This window comes from Gossypium hirsutum, chromosome A10 (assembly GCF_007990345.1).
Source record: "Gossypium hirsutum isolate 1008001.06 chromosome A10, Gossypium_hirsutum_v2.1, whole genome shotgun sequence".
NCBI classification, from domain to species: domain Eukaryota; kingdom Viridiplantae; phylum Streptophyta; class Magnoliopsida; order Malvales; family Malvaceae; genus Gossypium; species Gossypium hirsutum.
Genome location: NC_053433.1, coordinates 76,865,536 through 76,883,386, shown reverse-complemented (window position 1 = coordinate 76,883,386; position 17,851 = coordinate 76,865,536). Strand labels below are relative to the sequence as shown.

General features: G+C 36.4%; 1 protein-coding gene across 6 annotated transcripts; it reads right to left on the bottom strand.

Moving 5' to 3' along the window:
- Positions 1-11,924: 11,924 nt before the first annotated feature.
- Positions 11,925-17,004, bottom strand: LOC107903776 (inositol transporter 1). 6 transcript variants are annotated; one of them, XM_041079200.1, is made up of 7 exons: positions 16,483-17,004; positions 15,844-15,914; positions 15,580-15,678; positions 14,745-15,080; positions 13,359-13,466; positions 13,095-13,280; positions 11,925-12,916 (listed from the first exon to the last, which is right to left on the bottom strand). In XM_041079200.1, exons 1-7 carry the CDS (start codon positions 16,622-16,624, stop codon positions 12,263-12,265), a joined length of 1,596 nt encoding a protein of 531 aa, XP_040935134.1. In that variant the 5' UTR covers positions 16,625-17,004; the 3' UTR covers positions 11,925-12,262. The 6 variants fall into 6 exon arrangements, with proteins under 6 accessions (XP_040935134.1, XP_016685422.2, XP_016685419.2 ...); XM_016829933.2 differs by lacking the exon at positions 16,483-17,004 and adding an exon at positions 15,159-15,468 and having other exon boundaries at positions 15,580-15,720; positions 15,844-15,918; XM_016829930.2 differs by lacking the exon at positions 15,580-15,678 and having other exon boundaries at positions 16,483-17,001.
- Between the last annotated feature and the right edge of the window lie 847 nt (positions 17,005-17,851).

Genomic DNA, 17,851 nt, shown 5'->3' with positions numbered 1-17,851 from the left:
ATAAAGAAAAAATAGATTATGATATATATATTTAAATTACTTGAAATTTGACAAAATCGAGTTGATACAACAGACTACATTGAAATCGATAATATGGATATCTTAACAAAGTAATACACCTCTATTGTAGACCTACTTAAGGGTTGGATTCAAGTTCAAACGTTGGTCCGAAATTTAGTAGGATTTATAAAAAAACATTTGGCCTATAAAATGTGCTTAGGTAAAAAAGCTAGGCCTATAGGTCAAGTTCAGGTTTTAATATTCAAAGCTAAGCTAGCTCTCTTTTTTTTTATACAATATTAGGGATAGGGGATGGGAGTAGCACAATTGAAACTCGAATCAAACAAGAGTTTAACAAGAGCTTTAACCACTGCTTCATTCAAATTAAGAGAAGCTCAACTCATTTTATATATTATGTAATTTTTACCATATGAAAATTAAATATACTATATTATACTATAAATATGAAAAGATAGTAAAATTATTTGGTATACTGCCAGTTGAATTTTTAAATTTTATAAATAGGGTTTTGAAAGTGACGTATATTCCTGTTGAGTAATTTCTCTCGTATCTTATTAATGAGAACATTCAAGTATTTATATATACTATTACTATTCACGACTGACCCAACTGTTCATGACTTGACCTCACTATTTCTAGGACTGAAGTACTAAGCGAAACTCAGGCATGCTGGACACGTGTTTCACTCTAGATTGCTTGCCATACCACGTGATCTCCCCTTCTATGAGCTACTTAGGTATATGCGAACCGAAACCATGGCTTTCTCTTGGTTCGTATGAGCTCTCATTGCGAGCTGGATCAGCGAGCTCCCCTCGCTGTCCTCTCACGGTTCACCTCATATTCAATTATCGGGTGGGACCTATCCAGGTCACGGGTAGGCGACTCGGATCCTATCTAGGATTCAGGCTAGTGATCACTGATGTATAACAATCTAGTCCCTCTCATAGTGAGCATAAGGAGTGTTACAAAGTAGCGCTCTTTAATGCTATCATTTCACATTTATTGTAGCTTGTGGAATACGCAGCAACTATTGGGATCTGATGTGTGCTTCGCCATGTGTACAGGTCGATCGTGCTTGTACGAATCTGACCGTTGAGACTCTTGGTTATTCGAGCCATCATTACGCAGGGAAAAATTTCTTTAAGAAGAGGGGCTTCTGAAACCCTAAAATTCATACTTAACGTTTTTGAAGTTAGAACAAGTCAAAGATTTTTCTCAAGGTAAAAATTTTTCTCCGCCTTTTTCTTTTCTTTTCTTCACCGAATATGCCAAGAATGAGAGGAGTCGCTGGCCAATTACTCCCCCATTGCCCACTGCAGAAACGTGCTTCTAAGACCTCCATCGAGGCTAAGGTTGTCCTCTGCATTATAAAATATGAAGAAATGAAACAGAGTTTGCGTGCACGGGGGATTGAAATTCTTCATTTCGCGTACGAGTTCTCTATTCCTGAAGGGGAGCACAACCTTAGCGATGTAAGCGATAGTGGTTTCTTGCTCCCCCTTTATGCTTTGAAGGCTGGGTTTCACCTACCTCTTTATCCGTTCTTTTGCCACCTCCTGCGTGAGTATGGGATTGCTCCTAGGAAATTTTGCAGATTCTTCTGGTGGATCGCGTTCTCATACTTTATTGACTATCTTCGTCGAAATAAAGTACCAGAGCTCACCGTTTTTTAGAGTTTGTATTTGCTGAAGGCTCAGAATTGAGGAGATTAGTCAGGTGATGTGATCCGGCTCGGTTGATGGAGTCGAGTTCACTTAAGTTGCCCGATCGTCTACGAGGAGTAGTTGGAGTTGTCAAAATTGGGTGATTTAGGCTAAGGGTTGCGGAAGCTTTGAGAGGGTTTAGATGAGTGGTTTGGTGTTGATAAATTCGGTTTAGAATAGAAACAAGGTAGGTTAGAAAAAGGTAATTGATGGAGATGGAAAAATAAAACTTAAACGTCAAGAATGTTCAATCAAGTGAATCGACTCAATCAACCGAGCCGGATCACATCATTTGGTATCAGAGCTACTAAAACGAGGAGCGCCGACGTTCGTAATAAGGCCGCAAGTAGGTTCGAAACGTGAAAAAAAAATCAAAAAAAAAAATTTTGAGTTGTAATTTAATTTTTTTCCCTTGTATTTAGCTTACTATTGTATTGGAGTAACAAAAAAAAATCAAAAAAAAATTCGAAAAAAAAAATTGATTGAAAAAAAAAATTCAAAAAAAAAAGTGAAAAAAAAATCGAGCAAAAAAAAAAGGTGACCAAAAAAATCAAGTTAAAAAAAAAGTGAAAAGTCTTGCGAGTTTTTATTTTATTTTTCTCTCTTATTTGTTCCGATCATCAAGTTTCCCTTCCTAGCATTATTTACCCATCCCAACGCCACACTTAGCCTTGATTTTATTTTGTTTAGCCTACCCTACACCCACATCATTCCTTTGTAACCTATTTTGAAACCGACCCTCAAGTAGCAAATTAAGTCTATCGAGACGAATTACGAAATTGTGAGACGAGGTCGAGAGGTAAAAGGCACGTGTGTTTTACATCAAAGAAAAAGCCTAGAAGAGTGTAAACACGAGTGCGAGTGAAAATCATTATTTCTTTGTGAGAGATTGGTGAGGATTTTGAATTGGTGAGGTTCATTTACTATTTATTCTATCTTTCGATTTTCGAACATTTTCTTGAATCATGTTTCAAGAAGAATTCTCTACCGATGAATTTCAATACTTGGTGAACGAGATGGGCCGAATATTGGAGGAAAAACTAAGCCCATTAAAAAGACGTTTGGACCGAGTGGAGGAAAAAGCCCGACGGAAGAAAACTCCACCGAGTCGAGAAATAGAGTTAAGTTCATCACGACGACATTATTCGAGAAGAGACACATATCAAGACTCCTATTCAACAAGGCTTTCGAGACCAAGAGAAGCAAACTCCGAGTTTGAGTCCTTCCGAGATGATAAACGAAAAAGTAAACGTGTCTCTACAAGTGCCTCAATTTATTCATCTACAAAGGATTATTTACGAAGAGGCGAACGTGCTTCAAGAGTGTCAAAGTACTCGGCTACGGAAGATCTATCACAAAGAGAAGATTGCCATTTGTGTGAAGAACCCTTTTCTTATTCTCAACAAAAGGTTTCTCTTTTTGATGATTTATACTTTTGTAATGAAATCGAAACATCATGTGAAAAAGAAAAAGAGTGTGAGCGAGAAAATGAAAAAGAAAAAGAAATGAAAGAAAAAGAAGATGAGTGTGAGATAGAAAAGAAAATTGAAAATGAGATTGAGAATAAAAACGAGTGCGAAAAAGAAAAGGAAACCGAAAAAGAGAGTGAGATTGAAGGAAGAAACGAGAGTGAAGAAGAAAGGAGTGTTGTTACTAACCATCCTATGAATTTTCCTTGTTTTGTTTCTACTTTTCAGGTTTCTCGAAATCCCATCGATCAATTTCAACTTCAATACTTTTCTAAGGAGAAACGATTTCGATTAGTCGAGAAAGGTAAGATCGTAGATGACCCTAGTTCACAAGTGCTTAAAGGTAAGCCATGTAAGGGAGCTACTGTATTTGAGTCTTCCCAATCTTACTTGATTCTTGATGACGAGATTAGCAAAGACTTAGTTTGTGAGAAAGTTTTTCATCTTGATCTGATTGGAAATCATAATTTGATTGTTGATAAATGTGTGAAACATCTTTCTGCTCATGAGCCTATCATTGTCAAGATTGATCAAGAAGTAAGTCCAGGTAAGCCCGAACAAAATTTGGGATTGTGTGATGAAAAGTTGACATCTAATCTGTGTGTTTGTGATGATCATGTGAATTATCTAAATTGTGGTGTGAACTTTTCTTGTTTACGTGTGCGAATGAAATATGAAGGGTTTGATTGCTCAAATGTATGTATGCCTAACTCCTATTTGCTTGACATGTGTGAAGTCTTGGTGAAGAAGAAATTTTTGTTGCGTTGCGAAACGATCAATGAAAATCGCGTTTTTAAACCCGGGATATACATTCCTAAGTTAACGTCAAGCCAAGCAAGAGGAAGCTTTGTTTTTGACCCCGGAGATTATTATTCTTTGTTCTTGTTAAAAGGGTTTGGATTTTGCAATTTTGATTTTCGAGATTATGCTTTTCGACTGACTTGTGATTTAGGTTTGTGTCCATTGGAGAAAAAGGTAAGAACGGTTTTTATTTTTGATCCCGGCACTGGTTCATTGGTGCAATTTTTGCATAAGATCTTAAGAAGACCTTTTGAACTTATAAACCATGGTGTCACTAATCTATTTAATTTTTGTGTAGGTGACACTTCGAAGTGGTTCCCTCCTAAAGAGGGAGGGTATAAACATAAATTGTGTCCTACTCAAGGCATGTCTGATTTCCAGGTTTTTGGGAGCAACTATGCCAATTCCATCGACAAAGGGGCTGGTGACGATGTAAAATTTTTTTGAGAAAATGGCCCGATTTGAGGACAAATCGTCTTCAAGAGGGAGGGTATGATGTGATCTCAATCGCATCATGTTGTGGCACCACTCGTTGCTATCATGATTGGCCTAAACACGAGGCCCCAAGTGCAAGATGAAGCTCAATCTCAGCTCAACAAGCTCAATCTTAGTTTTTCCCAACTCGATTTAGCTCACATGAGCTTAATTTAGCTTACTTTAGCTCGTTTGAGCTTGGCTTAAGTTTATTTCAACTCATTTATTTTAATGTCTGAATAAATTAAGTAATTTATTAATTTAGCTTAAATTACTACAGCTCATAATTATGTTTTGACTTATTACATGTTTTAAATGTGTCTTGGCCGAATTTAATATGTCTTGTTAAGACTTTATTAAATTTGTCTAATTTAATTTATGTTTAATTAGTGTGTCTAAATTATATTAATGTTTGTTCAGCTAAATTTTATGTGATTTAATTTTGGTTCATGTGTTTTTGTAGGTGAGCTGAATTTGGAGAGTAATTAAACAAGGTTCATGCATGATAGGTTCAATGTATGAGAGTGTGCATGCACAATTGAGGTTCAATGGATGGCATTTAAAGGAGCACATGCATTTGGGACGTTCATGCAAGAGGGAGTTGCTGAAAGTTCATGTATTTGAAGATTCATGGATCATATTTATGGGGGGAAAATACATGGGACGTTTCATGCATGATTCATGCATTTTCAAGATGACCATTCAAGTATTTTAGGCACATTAATGCCTCATTCAGCCAAGGGACATGTAGGATCATTAAAGAGCTGCACATTCATGGAATTATGGAGATTCTTCAAGGCTAAGGATGCATGAATGCATCAAGTGAAGCATCATGATGGTTCGGCCAATTCATGTACCATCTTCAAGCATGAACTGGATTTTAATGCTATTTATGTGAACATGTTAAATACCTGTGTGAACAGAATTTAAGTTAGTGTGAACAACATAGATGCCGAATATCAATAGGCATTTTAGGCTTATAAATAGCTTACTTGTTTATTGTAAAAGGTTACAGAATTTGATCAATTAAACTTAATAGAACTTTTGTTCTTGTGAGGTTACCTCCTCTCTTCTTTCGTTCGAGTCTCGAAGCGACTTATCTAGCTTGCTAGTGGCGTCAATCCGAACTGCCTAAAATACTTGAATGGTCATCTTGAAAATGCATGAATCATGCATGAAACGTCCCATGTATTTTCCCCCCATAAATATGATCCATGAATCTTCAAATACATGAACTTTCAGCAACTCCCTCTTGCATGAACGTCCCAAATGCATGTGCTCCTTTAAATGCCATCCATTGAACCTCAATTGTGCATGCACACTCTCATACATTGAACCTATCATGCATGAACCTTGTTTAATTACTCTCCAAATTCAGCTCACCTACAAAAACACATGAACCAAAATTAAATCACATAAAATTTAGCTGAACAAACATTAATATAATTTAGACACACTAATTAAACATAAATTAAATTAGACAAATTTAATAAAGTCTTAACAAGACATATTAAATTCGGCCAAGACACATTTAAAACATGTAATAAGTCAAAACATAATTATGAGCTGTAGTAATTTAAGCTAAATTAATAAATTACTTAATTTATTCAGACATTAAAATAAATGAGTTGAAATAAACTTAAGCCAAGCTCAAACGAGCTAAAGTAAGCTAAATTAAGCTCATGTGAGCTAAATCGAGTTGGGAAAAACTAAGATTGAGCTTGTTGAGCTGAGATTGAGCTTCATCTTGCACTTGGGGCCTCGTGTTTAGGCCAATCATGATAGCAACGAGTGGTGCCACAACATGATGCGATTGAGATCACATCATCAGGTTTCTATTATTTTTCTCTTCACCCAAAATGTGAAACAATTATCGTGAACCGCTGCTCTAATCTTCAGTTAAAATGGGAAAAACATATTAGGGTAAGATGCAAGGTCGTAGACGGGTTTGGTTTTCCTACGAAGTGGTTTTTGTTGAGCTAGGATACGTGCTTGTTTAAACGGACCATAAGAACAGATTACATGAAAGCCCAATGGGAAATGCTTTGTATTGTGAGTCATTTGATCATCGAAGACCTCATCACTGTGAGGAATGTATTCCATTACTACCTAGAGGGCTGCAACCCTAATGGGTATAGGCTAGATGATAATAAAGAGGTCGCTGAAGCACTTAGAGTAGTCGCCGAGATTCGGTCATGGCCACATGGAATTTATTGTAATAATAACAATGACTTGGGCTGAATTTTGACCGATCTTAAAGAGGAGCTTGAGAATTATTTCTACAATTATTATGGGATAAAGCCTCACCTGGGTGTTAAAAAAAATGCTGGTGGGGTTGAGACCCGCTATAAGGAGCTTGCAGCCCTACGTAAAAGGGATTGCGAGTAGCTTTTGGAAATGAAGGAGCAAAATAATGTGCTGTATAATCAAAACTACTAACTTGCTAGGAACTTGGGAGCATATCAGGTGGGTTAACTACTGTTGTGTTAGTAGTCTCCTTAAAAGAACACACTACCATAAACTCAGCTAGCACTTGCCCTTTTACTACTATTTACGAAGTGAATTCCACCCCAAATTCAGCTAACTTAATATTCTACTTTGTTACCTTTCTTGAGGTGTCTGCCTTGGACAACACTTCCTTTGTGGGCTGATTAGTTATGACAACGATTGGATGAGCTTGGAAGTACGGCCACAACTTGCGAGCTGCTTCCATCAAAGAAAAAAGTACACTTCTTTATTTTCAAGTACCTCAGCTTACCACTCTAGAGTACCTTGCTAGTGTAATACACTGGGAATTGGTGAACGCCTTTTAATCTGACTAACACTGCTGCTACTGTCTCCTCCAATGTAGCCAAATACAAATAGAGGGTTTCTTCCACCTGAGGGGATTTCAAAAGCAGAAGGGAAGTAAGATACAACTTCAATTCTTCAAAAGTTTCTTTGCACTATTCAATCTACGAAAAAGAGGTTCTCAAAACTTTGAAGAATGGGAGACACTTGTCTACCATTCTGGAAATGAACTTATTGAGTGCCACCACTTTACTTGTGAGGTGATGAATGTCTTTTATGGTTCGTGAGGGAGATATTTCCATGATCGTGCGAATCTTTTCCAAATTTACTCCTATCCCTCTTTCTAAAATCATGAAGCCTAAAAATATGCTAGCTCACACGTCGAAGGCACACTTTTTAGGGTTTAGCTTCATGTTGTGAGCTTTTAAGATTGCGAATATCTCAAATAAGCTTTACACAGGATCTCCCATAGATTCACTTTTTACCAATATGTCATCCACATAAACCTCAAGTCCACGACCTATGTGGTTTCTGACGATTCTATTCACTAATCTCTAATAGGTTGGCCCTGCATTCTTAAGGCCAAAAAGCATAACCTGATAGTAGAAAATCCTCTCTTCCATGATGAAAACTATTTTTTCCTGGTCACCTTGTTTTAACAGAATCTGATTGTAGCCTGAGAAGGCATCCATGAAGGTCATGAACCTCTGACCTGTAGAGGCATAAACTAAATGGCCAATCGAAGGTAGAAGAAAACTATTTTTAGGGCATGCTTTGTTGATGTTAGTGAAGTCAATGCACATTCTTCATTTTTCGTTTTCCTTTTTCACTATAACCATATTTGAAACCTTATCTGGGTACTTTACTTCATTGATGAAACCCATTGACAACAGTTTAGCCACTTCTTGACTTATTGCTTTCACCACCTGCAACTCAAATTTTCTCTTCTTCTGCTTTATTAGTTTTGTATCTGGGAACACATTCAACTTATGGATCTGGGAACACATTCAACTTATGGACAATCACTTGGGGTCTACTCTTGGAATATCTACTGCTGACCAGACAAAAATATCTGAATTCTTCCTCAAACACTGGACTAACATGCTGTAATCTTTTGCCACCAATGCCGATGAGATTCTAACAGTTTCTTCCTCGTCACAGAATAGTTGCAAGGTCTCGATGTGCTATGCAACTTTGAGTTTTTTTACCTCTATATTTGTCTCTTACATCTAAATTGTTTAAATCTAGAACTTGACTTGCCAACTCTGCCCCCTACAAGCTCTGTCCCTCCGCTATCAGCTCTCGCACTTGTTTAATGGATAACATATAGCACTGCCTCGCGATTCACTGATCAGATCGCAAGACCCTAACCTCTGTCCTCGTCGAGAACTTGTTCTCTATGCAAAATGTTGCGACCATCATTTTTGCCATCTTCATTATTGGTCGTCCAATGATAGTATTGTACCCATTGGGTGGTTTTTCACGAAAAATTGTACATACTCTGTAGTCGTGTGCTCGCCATCCCCAAGGTGATTGGCAAAGTGATCGAGCACTTCACCTCAACAGGATGGTTCGCAAAACCATAAAATGGACTAGCCCTTGACAATGTCTGTTCCTTCAACCCCATATTCTGGTATACATCCCAAGATAACACCTCAACCGCACTTCCACTATCCACTAGTATCCTCTTAACCTTAAAACATGCTATTGTCGTTGAGACAACCATCAGATTATTACCTTTGTCGTTGCAGACCAATTCCTCATAATCATTGCCAAACTCAATATTCTACCTTTCTTGCTGACGTGACTTTTTGAGAGTGCTAACTAACATCACACTTATCATGTGTGCCTTCATCTTTGCGTTGGAACCTACCCATTGTTCATCCGTACCCAAAATCATATGGATGGTACCTTTAACTTTCTTTTTACCCTTAGGATCACTGCACAAACCTTGACCTTGTTAAGAACCACACTGATTCACAAACTTTGCGAGCTCGCCATTTCACACTGCCTCTTTTATAACATTCTTCAGAGTGAAACAATCTTCAGTTTTATGTCCCATGTCATCGTGGAAGACACATTTGTTATTTAAATTCAACCTTCTGATAGTGCTCCTTATCGGGGGCTGCTTGGGTAAGATGCCAAGGCTTTTGACTTGACTGAGAATGTAGGTACGGGTGGCATTCAATAGGGTATTAGCTTTAAATCTTCTGTGGTGAACATACCTCCTAGTGTGCTCTGGTTGAGATCTCTGAGGGCCCTAGGAAAATTACCTTGAGCTTGACTTCTCTGGCCTATCATTTCTTACTCACAACTATTGGTCAAGAGTGTCCTGTCTACTACGAGGTCTTTCCCTATTCCTGGACTGTCTATCCTCCCTCTAAAAGGTGCCACGAGATGCCCTTTTGATTTCCTCCACTTCTGTGAACTTGTGGGCTTGAACAAGTAAGTCAAACTTTGCGGTCTATTATTTGTAAAGGAGTATTTGACATGATTATTTTGTACTCCCATTATAAAGGCATCAATAACCCACTGGTTCTTTAAATTCTTCATATTGAGGGTAACTACATGGAAGTTCTTCACATAATCTTGAAGGGACTCACCATCTCCTTGCTTTACCAATACCAGCCCCATAGGTGTGTACTCATGATTGCTCTATGAGCCCTATATCTTCCTAAAAACATCTATCCCATTTGCGAGAAACTTCAAACTGAACCTTGAGGAAGGGACAAATACCAGTCCTTGGCACTTTCCTTAAGCGTCATGAAAAATGCCTTGCATTTTACTACATCTGATGCCCCTAACACATTCATGTAGTCGTTGTGTTGCATCAAATGGGCTCGCAGGTCCCTCATTCCTTCGAACATATCTTTTGGGACCTTGAAGTCATACGATAAGTTCACCGTTACAATTTTAGAGGCCAATGGATTGTTAGAACAAAACAATTAATCCATGTCTTGAGATTCAGGATACAATGCACTTACATCCCTCTGTAACTCGTCCATCTCATTCTACCACTCTTTCACCTGCATTCCTTGGACCTCGTCTTGCGTATTCACGTTATCCTGAAAGCCAAAATTGTCAGAATTCATCTTCCTTTTTAACTCCTCGTTCTGCTTCAATAGCTTTTCTTGAAAAGCTTGTTGTTACTCGAATCGTGCCTCTTGAATGACTATCTGTTCCCTCATTAACCTCATTTGCTCTTGAAAAGTAAAGAACTATTGTGGGGGTGCCTCTTGGCTATGAGAAAATGACAACTTCTGATTGACGGAAACATTCAGGTCTAGAGGACTAGAAACTACTTGATAAACTGCATTGCTGAAGTTCTACTGTCTATCGGTAAACCATCTAGCAAACAAATCTTCTTCATTATGCTGACCGCTAGAACATAATGCTCCAGCCTGTCCTGATGAAAGGTTGAAGGGGAAATCTCATTTAGGTGAACCATTTCTATTCTGAAACTGAATAAAAGAAAATCAAACTAAAAAATCTAATGATTGGAAGTTCATCCACGCTCACCGTACCAATTTTTGAGTAATTTCTCTCGTATCTTATTAATGAGAACATTCGAGTGTTTATACATACTATTACTATTAATGACATGACCTTATTGTTCATGACTTGACCCGACTATTCCTAGGACTGACGTCCTGAGCGGAACTCAGGCGTGCTAAATAGGCGTTTCACTCTGGATTGCCTGCCAGATCATGTGGTCTCCCTTTTGCAATCTCCTTGGGTATATGCGAACTAAGACCACAACTTTCTTTTGGTTCGTGTGAGCTCTCTTTGTGAGCTTGATCAGCGAACTCCCCTCGTTGTCCTCTCACGGTTTGCCTTATACTCAATTATTTGGCGGGACCTATTCGAATAAAGGGTAGGCAACTCAGATCCTATCTTGGATTCGGGCTGATGGTCACTAATGTATAACAATTCTATTTATGAAATAGTGAAATAAAAATTCAAGACTTAGGTATTTGAACTATAATTATCAAATTATGATATTCCACAAGTAGTGTACCAAATATTAACTATAAAAAATATATTGTTTATGTTTAAAAATCCAACAATAAAAAGATAACAAGTGATATATATATATAATTTAGGAATGACGATATGTAGCGTGATTTCGAATATTTTGACTGCCTATTTTTTTTAATTTGAATATTATAAATTTAAATAATATTTAAATTTATAATATTCAAATTATTATTCGTAACAAATTCAAAATAAATGCGATTATTAACACTCAACTATCCATTATATAAATATGCTTTGCTTTACTTTTAGATAATGAATTTATGTATACGTATTCAAATTTGGACAACTAAATCTATTATCTATTTTACTTTATTTTAAATAATATTTTTATAATATTTATTGAACTTAGATATTTAAACGATAATTTAAATTCATATTTAAATATTAAATCTTAGTTTAATTAGAATTGATATTATTACTAATACAGAATAAAGACAAATTATACTCCTATTTATAAATTAAAATAAAATAAAATTGAAATAAGATAAAAAAAAAGGGGGGTCAATCTTAACCCTAATTATCCACTCTTTGGTTTCATGCATTCTAAAAGGGCTGTGTTTTTCTTCTTTTTTAAAAGGCCAATTAGATGCTGTTTCGGGGTGTCCACTACAATAAAAACAATCCATCATGATTCCAATGCTGCCGTTTTTGCTTCCAACAAGGCTTTGAAAACATGAGCTAAAGAACATATACAAGGATCATGCCTCAACTTCGGGCCTACTTAAAAGATGTCCCGTGCCGTTGGCGATAATACAACTTATATATACAAGGTTATCTATCATCACCACCAAGTTCCTTCTCAACTTTGAAATATGCAAGACCAAAATGCAGTAAACAATCTAAATGTTTTAAGATGCCTCACCTTTCGACATTTATGTGTAGAAAGATGAAGCTCACACCTTCAACTGCCTCCAGGACAGGATATCGACTTTGTAGAAAAGCATGCGGGGTTGATTTCGATAGTGACTAGGCGGACTCGTTTCCATGCTCGAGAAGGCTTTCAGTGTTATAACTGCTTCCCCAAGCCCTTTCTTTCCAAATTCGTTCCACTTCAACGAATGTCAACCCCTTGGTCTCCGGCACATACACAATCACAAAAACCACTGCAAGCAAAGCTATGCCAGCGAGAATCAAGAAAGTAACACCAGTTCCCACTGCTTCAGCAATTGTAAGAAAAGTCTGGGCCACAATCAAATTTGAAATCCAATTCACAGTAGCCGACATGCCCCCACAGATCCCTCGGTATTGCTCAGGGTATATCTCTGAGTTCACAGTCCATGGAACAGGCCCCATTCCAGGTGCGAAGAATGCAATGTAGAGGGCTAATCCAATGACTGCCAGCCATCCATAAATTCCATTAGAAGAACCAGGTGTTTCAGCAAAAAAGGCCCCAGCAAGGATGACAAGGGACACGATGACACCAGATAAGCTTGAAAGAGCCAGCTTTTTCCTTCCGAAATGATCGATAAGGTAAATGCCGACAACAGTTCCTCCTGCATTCATGGCAGCGACAATGAGAGACAGCAGAAGTGCTAGCTGATTCGAATTGAAGCCAGCCATCTGGACGATTGTTGGACTATAGTACATAACTGTATTGATGCCAGTGAACTGCTGAAAAGCCTACAAATACAAGACATAAAGGGCCATGAGTCATGTTAAGCGCACTTGGAATTAGACAAAGTGGTGTTTCAAGCAACGACAAGATTTACCAGTTGATTTTCTAGAACAAAATATAAAAGAAAAACTTAATTCCAATAGGCAACACAATCTAAAAGAATGTCAATGATAGTTTTCTTACCTGCAGTCCTGCCCCAGCCAGAAAAGCAAGTCTAATTTCTTTTGTTCTAAAAACATCCAAATATCTGACAGTATTCTTTCTCTGCTGTTCTTCTTCTAGTGCAGCAGAAAGGTGATCCACTTCATCTTCTAACCGAGCAATGTCATAAATTTTAGAAAGCACAGCTATGGCTTTATCTTTCTCATTCTGTACAATATGATGAGATGGTTCATTAAAGGATTATACAGAATCAACAAAGATATTCCCCCGAAGTACTACAAGTACCTTCATGAAAAGCCATCGTGGAGACTCGGGCAAACATAGCATAAGGAAAAACTGAATGACAGCTGGCACAGCTGAAACTCCAAGCATCCATCTCCATGTTCCTCGAACCTGTTCGAGCAACAATGTTTTAGACAGCAAGTAGTGGTACTTGAAAACATTTTGGAATGCATGAAGTCCTATGATGCATAAATGCCCGGTAACATTTGGACCGATCCTTCACACATTCATATGCTTCTCTCATCTCTAAGAACATTAAGACCTCAAAACTCGTATATCCAGATTTAAACGGATATGATTTCAACTAGTTATGCTAACAGAATCAAATGTTTATTTCTCTTAAGATGCTTTGATTTGTTTTACAAAACCACGGGTCTCTACTAGCAGAAAATGCAATAAGCTTAGTCCCCATAGCCTCGAAATTGGATCTATATTTTGAGATCAAACTAGAAGGTCTTAGCTCTGAGTGGACAATTAGCCCAAAAAAATGGCTTCAGAAAGAAGGTAACAAAGCTTCTAAACACACTTTCTAAGTTCAGGTTTTCGTTTCATTATCACACATTTTAGGGGAACATGGAACACATTTAATCTACATTGCATCGTAGTTAAGAATCACGTGCCATGGAAAAATTTAGTTTACAAGGTAAAATTCAGCATGCTGAAAAAAATGGTTGCGCATGCATAACCCAACTAGCAGGAAAGAACGAGTGAGTTCCATCAGTGATGTTTCCGTTCAAGACCAATAAAATGCAAACCCTGTATTAATATCTGGGATACGGTGTCTCCAAAACTGCAAAACTGAAAACCCTTTCACTCTGACAGAATAATGAACGTGCATAAATAGAACAATATTACTCTATTTTTCCAAGAATATAAACAACAATTACCTCAGAGAACTGGTATTACTTAGAACACAATTTGAGGGCTACCTAATCAAGTATTTGTTCAACTCGTTAACAACCACAAAAAGAGATTCTAAAATTATGAAAAAGTTATCATCATTGATTTATTAACCAGTAATTTAACAAGCACATTCAACACTCTATACCATTTGAACCATCCTAGTAAGTTCAACATCTACAGATGCCAGCTAAAGCTTGTTAAGCCAACCATTTATTAGCTTCATTCGCCACCAGCCTTGTGAATATTAAACTTCTAAAGCAAACAAATGTATTTGAGCAAGATAATTGGAGAATTTATTTTCAGTTCTGATAGAAAAACATTTTTTTAAAGGAAAATGGGGAAATCCTACTTTTCTTAAAATAGCAATTTTTTCATAAATGCAAAATATAATAATATTTTACAGATATCATAATTGTCATCACATAATGTGTGTGTGTATATTGGCTCAAGCAGATGAAACTAAATGAAGTAGGAAGACAAGCTGACCTGTGTAAAAGCAAGATTTACAAGGTAGGAAAGAAACTGTCCACCAGTTATCATAAGCACATTTGTGCTAACTAGCCCACCCCTTACTTCCGAAGGTGATGCTTCAGCAATATATACGGGAGCGGTCACAGAGGCAGTACCCACACCTAGGCCAACTAAAAGGCGTCCCAATATCAGCACATATGGATCGGGTGCAGCGGCCATGACAATTGCTCCAGCAGTAAAGACAACATCTGCAAGAAGAGTAGCCTTCTTACGTCCATAAGCATCGTTAATCCAACCCCCGGATGCAGCTCCAATCATTGCACCAACCAAGGCCATGCTGACAATAGTTTCCTGCCAACTAAAAGAATCAGGATGTTTCCAAACATGGAAAGATTAGGAAATTAACAACATATTTGCATGTTAACTAACATTAGGAGTTATACAAGATACCGAGTTTAAAGGCCAGTAGAAATATAAGCCCTCCAAATCACCCAATTGCTCCCCTTCTGCACCTTTTGCAAACACCAAATTTTCCTTTTCTTTTAAGAGGGATTAGAATCGCCTATCCCAATCAACTAAAACCTAGCAACTGCATGTACACACAAGCTATCATGTTTAGGGGACATGGGGCCCCTCCCAATCCCCTAATTGCTCCCCTTGTGCACCTTTTGCAAACACAAGATTTGGCTCTTTTTTTACAGGATTAGAATTGCCTATCCAGTCAACTGAAAGCTAGCAGCTGCAAGCACACACAAGCTATTTTACTCAGACTCGAGGATAAGTTTTGGATATGGGTATGGGCAGTTTTTTTCCAAGAGTTCCATGTACTCAGAGGATCCTATCCCCATACCATGTCCGAGCATGTGCTGAATACAAGTGCTTCGGGAAAAAAATGAAGAGTTGCCTTATCACAACACGCAAGATCCAACAAGAAGTTGCCTGTGGGGATCTGCTAACAAAGTCCTCATCATTAACACCATTTCTTCCTTCCCTACTCAGTCAATCATACACAAAAAGGAAAAAATAAAAATTTCTTTGGTTTCTTTCTTTTTCATGCTCTTTTATGACTGAAGTAAGTTTAGTATTTCAGAACACCTTTACAAGTTCATAATACCTGCAGGAAACTACTCTGCCTGACGATCTCAAAGTCATCTTTTATGTAAAGAAGGGCCCCTGATATTACACCTGCAATCATTATCATTTCCAAATGAGAACATGTTCCCAGAGAAATTAAACAGAAGAAGGAATGAAGAGAATCATGTGTTCCTGTTTTGTTCAGTTGAATATCTGATACTGCTTAAAGAAGTCCAGATAACATAATGCAGAAGCAATGAGCTAGATTAACAGTTTTAAGGGTTTTTTAAGTTACAAAAGCTCAATTGAATTGAGGAATTAAAAGAAAATCAATCATGTAATCATGTTAGACTAAGAGTGTTTCTTTCTTTGACACCAGATTTAAGACCAAAAATGTGTTTACTCAGTCTTTTTTCTTCTCCTGGTTCACAAAACCTTCAATGTCTAAGATCAGTTCAATTCTGCTGCTACAATCCAGACAATCAAACAAAACTTAGTTTAATCAATTGAAACATAAAAATCTTTGTCATTAGATGAACCGGACATTCAAACAAAACTTGGTTTCATCTATAGAAATATACAAATCTTTGTCATCAGATGAACCAGACTAAACAATAAATCTCATGATGAGCAAAAAAAGACAAAAGGTTAGAAATAAGGGTTGAAAGGGATTTAATACCTGTGTCATAGCCAAAGAGCAAGCCACCAATTCCAGCAATTACAGTAAGTCCTAAAACATAAGGATTACTGAAATATGACATTCGTCTCTCTGGAAACAAATCCAGATACCCTGAACTCCCGGGTAAAGACTCTAGCGTCATCTCTCCAACTAACAAACAAACACTCAAATTCTAATTCCCAGTTAGGTTTTCAGCTTATTCCCAACAATGAACAATTCAAAGCAAGGATTATAATTCTCTGACCCTTTCACTCTTGACGATATTAAAAGTCAATTGAGTTGGCAACAATGGTAGAATTTCCCTTAAAACCCAGAAATAGAAACAAATATATATTTTTGATTAATCAATGAAAACAGATCATGCATTAAAAAACCCAAAGCTTTCGCTTTTATTTTTCTGTTCTGAGAGGAAACTTCGGGTTTTTGAAGAAATTTTGTTTTTCTTATTTGCTTGCTGCGAGTGAGAAGGAAAAAGTGAAAAGAAAGAGGATAATTGTTGAGATAGTGAGAGACGACAGCGGACAATTTTGATACGTAATAATTCTATTATATATTTGGTAATAGATACATATACGCAGTTTTTGTGTTTCCTAATTATTTTATTTTTCATGCTTATCCTATTAATGGAGTTAACATTAAGGGATAATAAATTCCAACCATTAAATAATTTAATTTTTTAGCTTTTAAAAGGAAAATATTTATCACTTCAAACATTAATATATTTTATCTTTTAAAACCTTATTTTCTTCCTTTCAAAATTAAAATAATTTTCTAAATAAGTAAATTTTACAATTTGTGTATAATACCAAAAAAAAACATAAATAGGGTGAAAATTGAAAAAAAATGTTGATTTTAAAAAATATTTAGAGAAATAGTTTGACTTTTGGGAGAAACAGAAAACGCATCCTACAATATACATCAGTTCTTTTAGTCAGATAGTTAAATGTTAGTAGTTTTATTCTTGAGTCTCGAGTTTGATTCCTCTTCTATTTTTATTTCATATCGTATCAAGCTTTATTTTTAATTTTAATTCCTATTTTTAACATATTAACTCCTCTTGTAGATTGTTAAATAATAGTGATTTTATCTTAAATTTCCATATTCTTTCATGTTGTTTCAAAATTTTTTTAATTAATAAATATATTATTTTCAAGTTTTTTTAAAAATTTTTACTTCATATTTTTAATTAATAAATATTTTATTTATAAAATCAAATAATTATTGATAATTATATAATAAAAAATATTTTTGATAAAATTGATATTTATCATTATGTTAAATATATTTTATTTTTTAAAAACATCAACTAACTTTTTAGATGTAATTTTCTTTATATATAATATTTATATGTCAAATATTTATTTTCTCC